Source organism: Mchenga conophoros, linkage group LG10, assembly GCF_057382185.1.
Source record: "Mchenga conophoros isolate Kocher_MC1m ecotype Shallow Benthic linkage group LG10, M_conophoros_male_GT1.1, whole genome shotgun sequence".
NCBI classification, from domain to species: Eukaryota; Metazoa; Chordata; class Actinopteri; order Cichliformes; family Cichlidae; genus Mchenga; species Mchenga conophoros.
In genome coordinates this window covers 36,797,798-36,812,195 of record NC_140535.1, presented here as the reverse complement: position 1 = coordinate 36,812,195, position 14,398 = coordinate 36,797,798, and the positions used below count along the sequence as shown (strand labels likewise).

Sequence of the window (14,398 nt, the reverse complement as noted above, 5' to 3'; positions counted from 1 at the left end):
CACAAACTGTTTTTCTTATGTTATTAGCTGTTTCAGGACTGTTTCAGGACTGTTTCTTCCATTTCATCTCATCCACCTACAGACAGGGTCTCACTAATGAAGCTCTGTTCTTCACTGATCATGTTGCAGGTTCATGTTGTTCGCCTGAGGCCTGTGGAAGCTGTAAAGGTCCACAGCAGCCCCTCTGCTTCAGAGAACCGGAGTACAGTAATAACCTAGAATGCCTGAGTCCAGGGTTAGCAGAGGTCACACTCTTTGTGTGTGTGTGTGTGAGCATGTGTGTGTGAGACTGTGCGTGTGTGTGTGTGCGTGCGTGTGTGTGTGCGTGCGTGCGTGTGTGAGCGTGTGTGTGTGAGACTGTGCGTGTGTGTGTGCGCGTGCGTGTGTGTGTGTGTGTGTGAGCGTGTGTGTGTCTGTGTGTGTGAGACTGTGCTTGTGTGTGTGTGTGTGTGTGTGTGAGAGTGTGTGTGTGTGTGCGTGCGTGCGTGTGTGTGTGTGTGTGTGAGAGTGTGTGTGTGTGTGTGTGTGTGTGAGAGTGCGTGTGTGTGTGTGTGTGTGTGTGAGAGTGTGTGTGTGTGTTTTCTCCTTTGGCTCTGCACTCCAAACAGCACCCGTGTTGTTGATCATTAATTATCAGCTGTCGTATTGATAATGAGTCATTAGTCATTTCCAGCTGGATAAAAGCTGATCACAGATCAGATTTACAGTCAGACGTTCACTGTGATTCCGAGTCATTGCACGCCTGAAGAAAAAGAGAAGGAGCAGCTGATCTGAGGTCTGCAGCAGGTGAGATCTTTTACCTCTAAACAGTTTAAAATGTGACCGCGGGAACTTCATACCCATGAATCTGTGTTTCTGACATGTACTACGCACAAAGAGTAGCAGACACAGATCTCGGTCTTTACTGTCAGTGTGAATTTAGTTGAATGAGTCACAGCGTCACTCATTCAAACAGTGAACACGGCAGCTGATAACACCAGAGAGCCTGAACCAGGAAGTTTAAAACGATAAAACCCATCAGCAGACAGCAGCACAGGTTATATGCAGCTTATTCTGTGTATAAATATGTATGCTGTAATATCCTGTGGGCCAGGCCGCAGCGCACTACTCTGTTTTCTGTGTTTCCTGTGTGTACACGGTGGGAATAATATGGTTCTGTGTGAGTCTGCGGACAAATGCAGGAGTTTTAATTTGAAAGGAAAGTCTTCATTTTTAGTGTGAAACACTTGAGCTCAGAGAGGTGGCTCGTGACCTGGTGGGCATTATATCGATAGGTTTGATCGAGTATTGATTGTGTATCGATCATGCAGGATGAAGAGGCGCCTGTTATCTCTGGAGATTCTCCTCATCGTCGTTTCGTCACTTCTGCTCATCTGTTGCATTGGCCTGGCCGTGGTCTCATCGCTGAGCCTGAAGCCCAAAGGTAAACTCGCAGTCTGCTTTGAACCAGCTGATCACTCCAGAAGTTTTATAACGATGATGTTCCTGTTTGTGTGCAAAGGCGCCACCAAGCCCGTGCAGCTGATGGGACGGATGGCGATCGTGGAGGGAGCCGTGTTCTCCGAAGAGTTGAAGAACTCCAGCAGCCCGCAGTTCAAATCTCTGGCCTACGACGTGCAGCAGCTGGTCAGACCCCAGGCTTTTATTTTGAAAAAACAGTTGTCAGTCGGTTTTTTCCTGAAAAATCAGATGCCAGTGGCGTGTATTGTGGAAAGACAGCAGGTTCATGGAGCAGCTATTGTGTTTTAGCTTGAAAAGTAACACACACCTCTGATTGGTCGGCAGGTGTCTGAGGCGTTCAGCACCAGCGAGCTCCAGCAGCTGTATGAGTCGTGTTGGATTCAGGACTTCAGGTCAGATGTCTGATCAACCCAACTGATTTTATCGATCAGTTCCTTTAATCTGCTGTTAATAAATCTGATGACGAGTTTATTGATGCTCGTTATTGATCTGTGTCGTCAGTCGGGGCAGCGTGGTCGTGACCTTCTCCCTCCGGTTCAGTCAGCTGATTGATGTGAAGGAGGCGGAGCAGCAGCTGGGGGCAGGGCTTCAGGGGATCGAAGGTGGAGTTTTGGTTATCGACACAAAGAGTATCAGCATCACAGGTGAGTGTGTGTGTCATGATCCTGGGCCATGCTGGCCCAGCATTCTTAGTTTTCATGTATTCTTGTATTTTGTTCTTCATTTGCTCTGTTAAGTTGTTCCTAATGTTGATTTCCCCTTGTGACTTTTACCCCCTGTCTGCCCCTCTGTATCTGTGAGCCCTCGTCTCCCCTCCTTGTGTTTCATTCAATGTTTTCCCCAGCCCATTATGTCTGTGCTCTCTCTCTCTCCTCCTGTCTGAACCTCTGTGTACTTCCTGTTTTACTTTGACAGTCTCTCGTCAGTATGCCTCATGTTGTGTTCCCTCCTGCCCTGTCTCGTTACGATTATCTGTGTCAGCTGTGTTCCCCGTGTGCTCCCACTTCCCTCGTTAACCCACTGTGTATTTATGTCCACATCTCCCTCATGCTGTGTGTGATTCTCCCTGTGTTTTCTGGTGAGCGTTATATTTAGTTTTTCCCAGTTTAGTTTTCTATAACTTATGAACTGTTTTTCCAGCAATAAAGCTGTGCTTTTTGAGTTTATCCCCCGTGTCCCCGTGAGTTTGCGTTTGGGTCCAATTCCTGGCTGCCACACAGCCGAAACCATGACAGTGTGATGTCACAGAGATAACAGCTGTTAATTTGGAGGTGAAAGATGTGAAGCCTAAGTTTACATGTTCTGGTGGTTTCACAGACCTCCAAACATTTCATATCAGTTTTATTCCATCACACTCAATTTCAATTCAATTCAATTTTCAATTCAATTTTATTTATATAGCGCCAAATCACAACAACAGTCGCCTCAAGGTGCTTTATATTGTACAGTAGATTGTACAAAAATAGATACAGAGAAAAGCCCAACAATCATATGACCCCCTATGAGCAGCACTTTGGCGACAGTGGGAAGGAAAAACTCCCTTTTAACAGGAAGAAACCTCCAGCAGAACCAGGCTCAGGGAGGGGCGGGGCCATCTGCTGTGATTGGTTGGGGTGAGAGAAGGAAGACAGGATAAAGACATGCTGTGGAAGAGAGACAGAGGTTAATAACAGATATGATTCAATGCAGAGAGGTCTGTTAACACATAGTGAGTGAGAAAGGTGACTGGAAAGGAAAAACTCAATGCATCATGGGAATCCCCGGCAGCCTACGTCTATTGCAGCATAACTAAGGGAGGATTCAGGGTCACCTGGTCCAGCCCTAACTATATGCTTTAGCAAAAAGGAAAGTTTGAAGCCTAATCTTGAAAGTAGAGATGCAAACACTCAACGTGCTGAACATAAAAGATAAAAACAGAACCTGTGCAGGTCTGAGCTTTAAGGCAACAAAAACAACCCAACAGCGAGTTAAACGGGACACGTGTGAGTGATGTTTGCTGATGTTTTTGTTTATGTCATTAGTTTGTATAATACCAATATTTTTTATTGTACTGGAGACTTCAGCGTGCTTGGCACCCGCCCTGTGATGCTTCCACTGAGATGATATCCATCATACTTTAACCCAAACAAACCTGACACACATGTCTCCAATAAGGATTATTTTATTGTTTTTTTACCAGTAAATAACTGAAGGTTAACTTTAAGTTTACTTTTTTTAATGATGATTATTATGCAGTGGATTGTTATGACCTGCTTCCTTCCCTGTGACAGCTGTGATAGGCTCCACCCCCCCCCACCCAACATTTCTCACAGGAAGGGTAATAATGCTGTACCCATGTTCACATTCAGACACATTAAACTAAAACACTGACAGCACGACTCACCTGCACAGGTTCTCACAGGTTCTCACAGGTTCATGTTCGGGATTCTGCAGAGAAAAGTCTCAGTCTGGTGGGGACGGCTTCATGTGTTTATTCCTCCTGAGTCATGGGTTATTCCTCTTCAGCTGCTCAAATTAGACTTTGAACCAGGTTCTGATTCACATTCAAACAAAGTGATTTCAGAGTAAAGCTCTGACTGTCTCTACAGAGAGCCCTGACAACACAACATCTGCATCTACGAAGCAATGCAGAGCAACAAAGCCTACAGAGCGACATCCCTCCCCACGTGGGACAATCTGACCACCTCTCTCTGCTCCTCATCCCTGCCTACACCCCCCTCAGGAAACAGACTTCTCCCAGCACCCAGGTCATTAAATCATGGCCAGATGATGATCTCAGGAGCAGGACCTGGAGACCTTCACTTGGTCTGTTCTTCTCCATGAAGTGTTGTTTAGAAAATGTAACAGCGACCAAGTCATCTGGGTTTATCCTAACTGAAAACTGTGGATGACAAGTGCTTCCTGACTGATAACAACCTCTGCCAGGGTGGAGAGGCATCCAAGCCCTCACTAAATACAATACAACGCCCAGAGCCCCCCCAACACCCAACAGCAGCTGCAAACTTCAAACTCTCTGTATTTATTATTGTAGGGTCTACCTTACAATATAAAGTGCCTTGAGGCGACTGGTATTGTGAGTTGGCGCTGTATAAATACAATTAAATTGAACCTTCAGGTTTCTGGGCACCCACTTCCCTGCCGATCTCACCTGGACCCACAACACCATCGCCCTGGTGAAGAAGGCCCAGCAGCAGCTGCACCTCCTCCGTGTCCCGAGGAAGAATAACCAGGAGCTGCTGCTGGCCTTCTGCTCCTCAGTGGAGAGCATGCTCTCCTCCTGCCTGGTGTTTGGTACTCAGTGGCCTCGACTGAGAACAGAAAGGTAGTGCAGAGGGTCATAACACTGCCTAAAAATTCCCTGGCTGCCCTCAAACACCCCAGAGCCTCCTTTCTCAGGAAAACCAGGGCCATCAGAGGTGACCCCTCACACCCCGTCTACCACCTGTTTGACCCACTGCCCTCCGGTTGGTGCCTCATGTCAGTCAAGTCCCACACCGCCAGACTCAAATAGCTTCTTACCCTGAGCCATTCAGACTGTTAACAAGCACTACCTCCCCACACCGCACCCCTGTCAAACCCACCACCGATCTGAGCCATGGTCGGAGTGCACCAGTGAAGAAAATGCATTCGTCATCACAGAGCATGACGTGAGGAACACCTTCAGGAGGGTGAACACCAGGAAGGCAGCAGGACCAGATGCAATCCCTGGCCGGGTCCTTAGAGCCTGCGCTGATCAACTAGCACCGGTGTTCACGGAGATCTTCAACCTCTCCCTGGCCCAAGCTGTGGTTCCCACGTGCTTCAAACAGTCCATTATTGTTCCTGTTCCAAAGAAACAACAGCCCGCTTGCCACAATGACTACCGTCCAGTAGCACTGACTTCAATTGTGATGAAGTGTTTTGAAAGACTGATGAGAGATCACATCACTTCTTCACTTCCTGCCACCATCGACTCACTTCAGTTTGCTTACCGGACTAATCGTTCCACAGACGATGCCATATCTCACCTGCTCCACACATCCCTGAGTCACCTGGACACTGGCAGAGGGAATTATGTTAGGATGCTGTTCGTGGACTACAGTTCAGCATTCAACACAATAATCCCCTCTAAGCTTTTCACCAAGTTGACAGATCTAGGACTCAGCTCATCACTGTGTCAGTGGATCCTCAACTTCCTCACAGACAGACCCCAATCAGTGAGGGTGGGAAAACAAGTCTCCCCCTCCATCTCACTCAGCACTGGAGTTCCTCAGGGCTGTGTTTTAAGCCCCCTGCTGTACTCACTGTACACTTATGACTGTGTAGCCACATCCGACACCACCTCCATTGTCAAGTTTGCTGACGACACTGCTGTTGTGGGCCTGATCTCCGACAACATCGAGACGGCCTACCTGGAGGAGATTAGGAACCTGGAGACCTGGTGCCAGGAGAATAACCTCCTCCTAAACATCAGCAAGACTAAGGAGCTGATCGTGGACTTCACTACAAAGCAGGCGAGGAATTACAAACCCCTCATCATCAGTGGCACGCCAGTGGAGAGAGTGGACAGTTTCCGATACCTGGGTGTCCACATCACTCAGGACCTGTCATGGTCCTGTCACATCAACACCCTGGTTAAGAAAGCCCGTCAGCGTCTCTTCTTCCTCAGAAGACTTAGAGACTTCCATCTGCCACTGAAGGTGCTCAAGAACTTCTACTCCTGCACCATCAAGAGCATCCTGACGGCAAACATCTGCACCTGGTTTGGGAACAGCACCAAGCAGGACAGACGAGATCTGCAAAGGGTGGTACGCTCGGCCGAACGCATCATTCAATCAGAGCTCCCTGACCTGCTGTCCATCTACACCAAGCGGTGCAAGTCCAAAGCTAGGAAGATTATGATGGACCTCTCCCATCCCAACAATGGACTCTTCTCACTGTTGAGGTCTGGGAAGCGCTTAAGGCCAAAACAGAGAGAATGAGGAGGAGCTTCTTCCCCCAGGCTATTCGGGGCCTGAACCAGGTGTAGGACTGGACTCTCCCAAACACGTCACTATAAGACTGGACTCTCACACACGTCACCACACGCACCACCACACATTTCCTATAATCCTATAATTCCTATAATTTATAATCTTTATAATCTCTTCTGCTATTTGCACATTCTTTACTGTAAATTCCTAAGTTAATTTGTAAATTCTGTAGTAACCTGTAAATTGTAAATATTGTAAAACTTTTCTTCTGTCATTTAATGGTCGGGCATTGTACAGCTACAAGCATTTCACCCCCATGTCATACTGTGTATGGTTGTGTGTGTGTGACAAATAAAATTTGAATTTGATTTGAATTTGGTCTGTGTAACCCTCATCACTCAGGAAACACACACAGACTTGGTACTCAGTCGAAGTCTTTTCTCCATGCTGCTTCCACGCACTTTGTTCTGCAATGTGTGCCTTTCTCTTGATAGAATATATTTCTCCTGTCTCCTATTTATACTTTACTCCAGCACAATTAGTGTGGAGCAACCATAATTTTGTTGGCAATACAGTGCTATTCTATTGTATTTTATTCTTTTCCATCTGGAACAACATCTACAGAAATAACGGCATCTGAAACAACATCTGCATCTGGAACAACATCTGCAGCAACAACATCTGCAGCTATAACTGCATCTCGAACATCTGGAACAACAGCCTCTGCAGGGACCAGCATCAACCCTACAGGAGGTGATGCCCCTTCAGCTGCATCCTTCCAGATGTTCATGCAGACATTTTAACATTTTTCTGCTCATGTCTGTAGGAACGTGTGGCCCTTATCAAACTTCCTGTGCTGATGAGATGACGTGTATTCTGACTAGTCAGCTATGTGATGGAGTGGACGACTGTCCTGATGCCTCTGATGAAACTGATGCTCTCTGTGGTCAGTGACGATTTCTCTTTATATCTGACGTTTGTGGTGAGGTTTACCTGTAGAGCTCCTGTGCAGAATCACTGAGAGTGAGTGTGTGTGTCTGTGTGATGGTCTGGAGATGATCAGGAGGATGAGTAGCACTGGGCTTTGCTGTGGTGCATTCAGAGCGCTGTTATAAAGACCATCAGCGCCTCCTGTGCTTTAGCTCTGAGACCAGGTTGCCTCACTGGTTTAATAACAGCAGCTGTGTATAACTCATCAGTATGTCACTGGGCACTTTTCCTGTGTTTGCTGTCTCTTTGGTCAGTTTAGTGTCTGTTGTGTTGATGTAAAAGGTCCACTTGTTTCCAGAGCGTAGAATAGACTGTGCTGTTACACTGTAACCATGGCTCTCTGATTGAAACTACCCAGTTTAATCCCAAACAGTAAACAGCACAAGCAGAAGCTCTCTTAAAGAAACATCTCCACAAATGCTTTCCTGTACACATGGGATAGACGTGGTTGGGCACAGTACACATGGGATAGACGTGGTTGGGCACAGTGTTCATTAAAAACATTTAACTTCCTGTGATGATGTCATCACTCTTGTCTTTATAGCAACAGCATGTGACGGACAGTTTGTGCTGAGGGGCCCGAGCGGGTTGTTCAGTTCATCAAAGGCAGACAAATACAACAGCAGCAGCTTCTGTCGCTGGATCATCAGGTTAGACTGGTATACACACACTGTAACACACTCTGTAACACACACTATAACGCACACTCTATAACGCACTTTGTAACACGCACTGTAACACACACATTGTAACACACACCGAGGCGTTCTCAGGCCAGCCGACACATACAATCTCTCCAGCATGTCCTCGGTCTGGGTCTCAGAGAAGTCCTGCCATTAATTAATTCTTCAATCTTAAATATGATCAACCTATCTCTAATAATCGGTTATGTACCACAGGCCTTCAAGTTGGCAGTAGTTAAACCGTTACTTAAAAAAACCATCTCCAGACCCGGCAATTATACCAATTATAATTATTAGCTAATTACAGGCCAACCTCCAACCTTCCTTTCATATCAAACATTCTTGAAAGGGTAATTGCTAACAGGTCATTTGCAGAGGAATGGCTTATTTGAAAAGTTTCAGTCAGGTTTCAGAAAAAGGATAAGACAGGCCCATTTCACAATAGTGTTAGGATGCCTGGGTCGTCGACCCAGGGTTTTTGAGTTTATGTTATTATTTATAATTTCTAGTTTTTGGTTTCTTTGAGTTCTGTCTTATGGCTTATGTCTCTGTCGTCTTTAGTTGCTCTGTCTCCCCTATCACCTGCATCCCCTTGTCTAGTTCGCGTCTATGTGTATCTTAAGTTCCTATATCCCCGTGTTCAGTCAGTGTTTGTGTCTGCCCTGTTCCCACGTCTCTGTTCCCTTTGTAGTGCCTGCATGTGAGTCTGTGTCTTTGTTCAGTCTGTGTTATGCGTTTCCTGTTTTACTTTGAAGGTCTGTGTCTTATCTCAGTGTGTTCAGTTTACGCTTCTTTGGTCTCGTCAGTTCTGATTTGTCCCAGCTGTGTTTCCCTCCTGTTACCCATTCCCTGATTGCTCCCTCTGTGTATTTAAGCCCAGTGTTTCTCTGTGTCCGTGTCGCGATCTACCGTTTTCCTAGCTGTGTGTTCTGTCATTCCTCCAGTTTAAGTTTGTTTTGAGTTTTTTCAGTTATGTTATATTTTGAGTACCAAATTAAAGCCTTTTTGAGTTCACGACTGTCTCCGGAGTCTGCACCTTGGGTCCTATTCCTGTCTGCACACAGCCACACCTAACAAATAGATGTACTCCAGAACAAGATAAATCAGCCTTAAAACACTCCTCCCCTACTTTTTTAACCTCCTAGGACCTGGCGTCCACATATGTGGATATCACATTTTGGTTACGAGGACATTATACTGCTACTGTTCTATCAAAATTTTAAACGAATATCCTCATATGTGGCTCTTATTTTTCTTAAAAACACAAACAAGGTAAAAAAAACATCTGGTAATTCTTTGTTTTTACATTCATCGGGTCCCAATATGCCCAAATATCAAAGAGAAATAAAAAATGCATGCCGTGGAAGAGTTCGGATCAAGGCTTGGATGGTCCAAGACATTAAAGGAAAAGAAGGGCAACTTTGGAAATGTTATACACTGCAAACAAAAACAGTTGGTCAGAGTGGATCTCATCAAACCATAGGGAATAATAAATGAACACAACCTGAACAGAGCAAATCACGATGAAGGTTTCAGCTACTCTCTCCACTGCAATAATTCCTCTGTCTAACTTCACAATTCAAGAAAAGAAGGCTGTCACTTCCCTGAGCGTGGGAGGTGCACCAAACAAATCTGATAATCACACAGAAAATACTACACTCCCCAGTGACAAACATACCTATGAAGCCTTAAAACAGCATCCCACAAAAAGACAGTCATCAGTTGCCTACAACAACTTGAAGAAGATAAAGGCATTGACCGTGTTAGGCTTTTTATGATAGCGAAGAAAAATATGCTCCAATTATTTTCACAACTTAGTATGAAAATTGTTAGAATTTTAAATTGTTTTACATGGAGCCATGGATGTCCTCTCTGGCTCAGAGACAAAAAGCTGCCGCCCCCATGCAGTAAACACTTTTTATTGCAGGTCAAAAAAACAAAGTGTTAACATGGTTGATCAAAAGAGTTGAGGGTGGCCTTAGGTCTGATGTCGGCTCATGTTTCTTCTTCTGCAACTTTCCCGACATCTCCTTATTTTGAGATGACCATTCTACAGGCAACACTCCCATTACCATGACAACCACCTCTTGTCATCCGGTCATGCCTGTACAGTTAAAGAATGGGAGTAGAGCGTATTTCAGTAGGTTTATGGCCCAAAGAATGGCCCTCTCCCTGTCTGTTAGTATGAGAATGATTCCAAAACTATTCTACTATACACTGTGTGCAGTGGGGGGGAAAAGCACAAAATATGGGATGCTAATTGTTAGATATTAGCCTTAAAGATAAAAAAATAAATTCCAACAGCCACCCTACATACTATGCTATAACATGTAAGTTGAAGCTCCACAAAGGAGTCCCACTCAGACCCATTTCTACCAGTATAAACTCAGCCACCTACAACATTTCCGAGCCCTTATTCAAATCAACTTTTTCAATGAAATTTATCTTTATTTATACAGCACCAAATCACAGCAACAGTCACCTCAAGGCACTTTATATTGTAAGTTAGACCCTACAATAATACATACAGAGAAAAACCCAACAAACATATGACCCCCTATGAGCAAGCATTTCAGTGACAGTGGGAAGGAAAAACTCCCTTTTAAACCTGGGTCAAAATCAAAACCCAAGAAGTGGAATCCTTCACTGCTCACATCAACTCAGTGGATAAAAACATAAAGTTCACCAGGTGAGACACAAAGGATAACTGATTGCTGTTTCTGGACTGTGCCATGCACATTGAGGAGAATGGAAACCTCAACACCGAAGTTTACCGGAAGCCCACACACAGACTAGTGCCTCCTCTTTGACTCCCACCACCCTCTGGAACACAAACTTGGAATAATCAGGACCCTACACCACCGGGCAGAAAATGTTCACTCTAAGCCTTGAGGCAAGGCATTCCAAGGCATTCAAATCAGCAATGATGCACAGAAAAGAACATCAGACACCAACGAGGGAGGATCAGAAGGACAAACAGAACAACATCATCATCCCTGATGTAGCAAGTTTATCAGAGAAACTCAGGAGAGTCTTCTCCAAGCACGACATCCCACTGTACTTCAGACCTAGCCACACACTCAGACACAAACTGGTTCATCCCAAACACAAACCTAACAACACAGTGTATGTGCAGTGCAGCGAGGAATGCTCAGAACTCTACATTGGAGAAACCAAACAGTCACAAGATAGAAGAGCCACATCAACAGGAAAAGATTTTGGACAGAGAAGACAGATGGATTGAAAGAGGTCTGCCTCCTACAATCCGGTTTTGAGATGCCATCCCAGACACTATCATAAGTTTCATGATAGGGTGAGGCAGGGTCTCACAATGGTTTTACCTGAAACCTCTGCTGATAATGACTTTTTTTCACACCTTGTAACAGTTTCTGACTGGAAGATCTAAAACTGCAAGAGATGTAGGGTCCTTGAAGTTCAGAAATACAGGCTGGAGCTTGAACTCCAAGGATTACATTTTTAAAATAAATTCTAAAATGTACTGGTAGGAAATGTAAAGAGATTAAAACTGGGATAATTCAATTCAATTTTATTTATATAGCACCAAATCACAACAAAAGTCGCCTCAAGGCGCTTCATAGATACAGAGAAAAACCCAACAATCATATGACCCCCTATGAGCAGCACTTTGACAACAGTGGGAAGGAAAAACTCCCTTTTAACAGGAAGAAACCTCCAGCAGAACCAGGCTCAGGGAGGGGCGGGGCCATCTGCTGTGATTGGTTGGGGTGAAAGAAGGAAGACAGGATAAAGACATGCTGTGGAAGAGAGACAGAGGTTAATAACAGATATGATTCAATGCAGAGAGGTCTGTTAACACATAGTGAGTGAGAAAGGTGACTGGAAAGGAAAAACTCAATGCATGATGGGAATCCCCGGCAGCCTACGTCTATTGCAGCATAACTAAGGGAGGATTCAGGGTCACCTGGTCCAGCCCTAACTATATGCTTTAGCAAAAAGGAAAGTTTGAAGCCTAATCTTGAAAGTAGAGATACTGTCTGTCTCCTGAATCCAAACTGGAAGCTGGTTCCACAGAAGAGGGGCCTGAAAACTGAAGGCTCTGCCTCCCATTCTACTTTTAAATACTCTAGGAACAACAAGTAGGCCTGCAGAGCGAGAGCGAAGTGCTCTAATAGGGTGATATGGTACTACAAGGTCATTAAGATAAGATGGGGCCTGATTATTTAAGACCTTGTATGTGAGGAGCAGGATTTTGAATTCTGGATTTAACAGGAAGCCAAAACAGGAGAAATCTGCTCTCTCTTTCTAGTCCCTGTCAGGACTCTTGCTGCAGCATTTTGGATTAGCTGAAGGCTTTTCAGGGAGTTTTTAGGACATCCTGATAATAATGAATTACAGTCGTCCAGCCTGGAAGTAATAAATGCATGAACTAGTTTTTCTTTTTCTTTTTTCTTTTTTTTTTTTTGCCTGTCCCGTTTGGCTCTTTTGCATCAGAATTGTTGTCTAAAGGCAAAGAAAGATGCCCAACGGATTTACTTTACCAAATTGACCATCCCAGCCTTGCCGTAATGGTCCATTTGATTCACTTTTTATTGTTTATTTTATTTTCACTTGCTGAATACGGGACAGACTTGACTGGGGAGAAAGAAAGAGGGAAAGAGAAACAGCTGAGAAGAGGGGCGGGGGAGAAGGGCAAAAAACAAAAACCAACAGAATGGGCAGAGAAAAAAAATGCATCTATCGATCACCTGGATCACCTGTTGAGAAAGAAAAAAGAAAACAAGCAGAAGAGAACAAGAGTAATAGAATAAACAACATCACAATGATATATGGTTTGGTTTGGGAACAGCACCAAGCAGGACAGACGAGATCTGCAAAGGGTGGTGCGCTCGGCCGAACGCATCATTCAATCAGAGCTCCCTGACCTGCTGTCCATCTACACCAAGCGGTGCAAGTCCAAAGCTAGGAAGATTATGATGGACCTCTCCCATCCCAACAATGGGCTCTTCTCACTGTTGAGGTCTGGGAAGCGCTTCCGCTCCCTTAAGGCCAAAACAGAGAGAATGAGGAGGAGCTTCTTCCCCCAGGCTATTCGGGCCCTGAACCAGGTGTAGGACTGGACTCTCCCAAACACGTCACTATAAGACTGGACTCTCACACATGTCACCACACGCACCACCACACATTTCCTATAATCCTATAATTCCTATAATTTATAATCCTTATCTTTATAATCTCTTCTGCTATTTGCACATTCTTTACTGTAATTTCCTAAGTTAATTTGTAAATTTTTGTAGTAAATTGTAAATATTGTAAAACTTTCTTCTGTCATTTAATGGTCGGGCATTGTACAACTACAAGCATTTCACCCCCATGTCATACTGTGTATGGTTGTGTGTGTGTGTGACAAATAAAATTTGAATTTCAATTTGAATTTGAATATGGGAATATGACAGTAAATACTAAATATTAAACATTATTGTGCAGCACATAAGATCAACAGCACACAGTGTGCTTTGAGGTAGGAGCCAAAAAGGGTGTAGTTTGTGTGTGTGAGCACCCGTGTGTACACCTGTGAGCATGTACGCGCTTGTTTTTTTAAAAGGTTCCTTCATGTAATGATCTGCTAGAGGGATGAACTAGTTTTTCAGCGTCACTGCATAAATGGAAGAAAGCAGTCTTACATATTTGTTTAATATGTGCGTTGAAGGACACGTCCTGGTCAAAAATGACTCCAAGGTTCCTCACAGCGTTACTGGAGGCCAAGGTAATGCCATCCAGAGTAAGAATCTGGTTAGATACCATATCTCTAAGCTTTTTAGGGACGAGTACAATAACCTCAGTTTGATCTGAATTAAGAAGCAGAAAGTTCACACCCTGGAGGACGGGGCTGTGGCCCCCCCACACTCCCTAGCAGATCATTACATGGAAAAACCTTTGGAATGCAAGCATGCTGATCCACACAGGTATGCACACATGGGTATTCACAGACGCGGACTAAAGCTTTCTTGGCTGCTACCTCAAAGCACACTGTGCGCTGTCTATCTTGCGTGCTGCACAATATCGTTTATTATTTAGTAATATTGATATCTATGGCTAGCTAGTTTATTGTGATGGTGCTTTGTTTTCTCTATTATTATGTTGCTCTTTGTTGTTTGCTGTCTCCTCTGTTTGTTTTTTTTGTTTTGTTTTTTTTTTTTCTCCATACAGGTGACCCAGGAGTTCTTTTTTTTTCTCTCTCTCTTCCCCCCCCTTCTCACCGTCTCTTCTCCCCTTTGGTTTTCTTTCTTTCTCTCCCCCTCTTTCTCTCATTCATTCCCCCTGTCCTATTTA

The 14,398-nt window shown here is 44.6% G+C and overlaps 1 protein-coding gene across 1 annotated transcript in view; it reads left to right on the top strand.

Moving 5' to 3' along the window:
• The first annotated feature begins 718 nt into the window (after positions 1-718).
• tmprss15 (transmembrane serine protease 15) overlaps positions 719-14,398 on the top strand; it is a 53,716-nt gene continuing 40,036 nt past the window's right edge. The window contains exons 1-8 of the mRNA XM_085290129.1: positions 719-786; positions 1,311-1,423; positions 1,502-1,626; positions 1,786-1,853; positions 1,963-2,105; positions 7,038-7,166; positions 7,240-7,359; positions 7,948-8,053. Coding sequence (XP_085146255.1) covers positions 1,312-1,423; positions 1,502-1,626; positions 1,786-1,853; positions 1,963-2,105; positions 7,038-7,166; positions 7,240-7,359; positions 7,948-8,053 — 803 coding nt within the window. The 5' untranslated portion in view covers positions 719-786; position 1,311. The remainder of the gene's footprint in view (positions 787-1,310; positions 1,424-1,501; positions 1,627-1,785; positions 1,854-1,962; positions 2,106-7,037; positions 7,167-7,239; positions 7,360-7,947; positions 8,054-14,398) is intronic.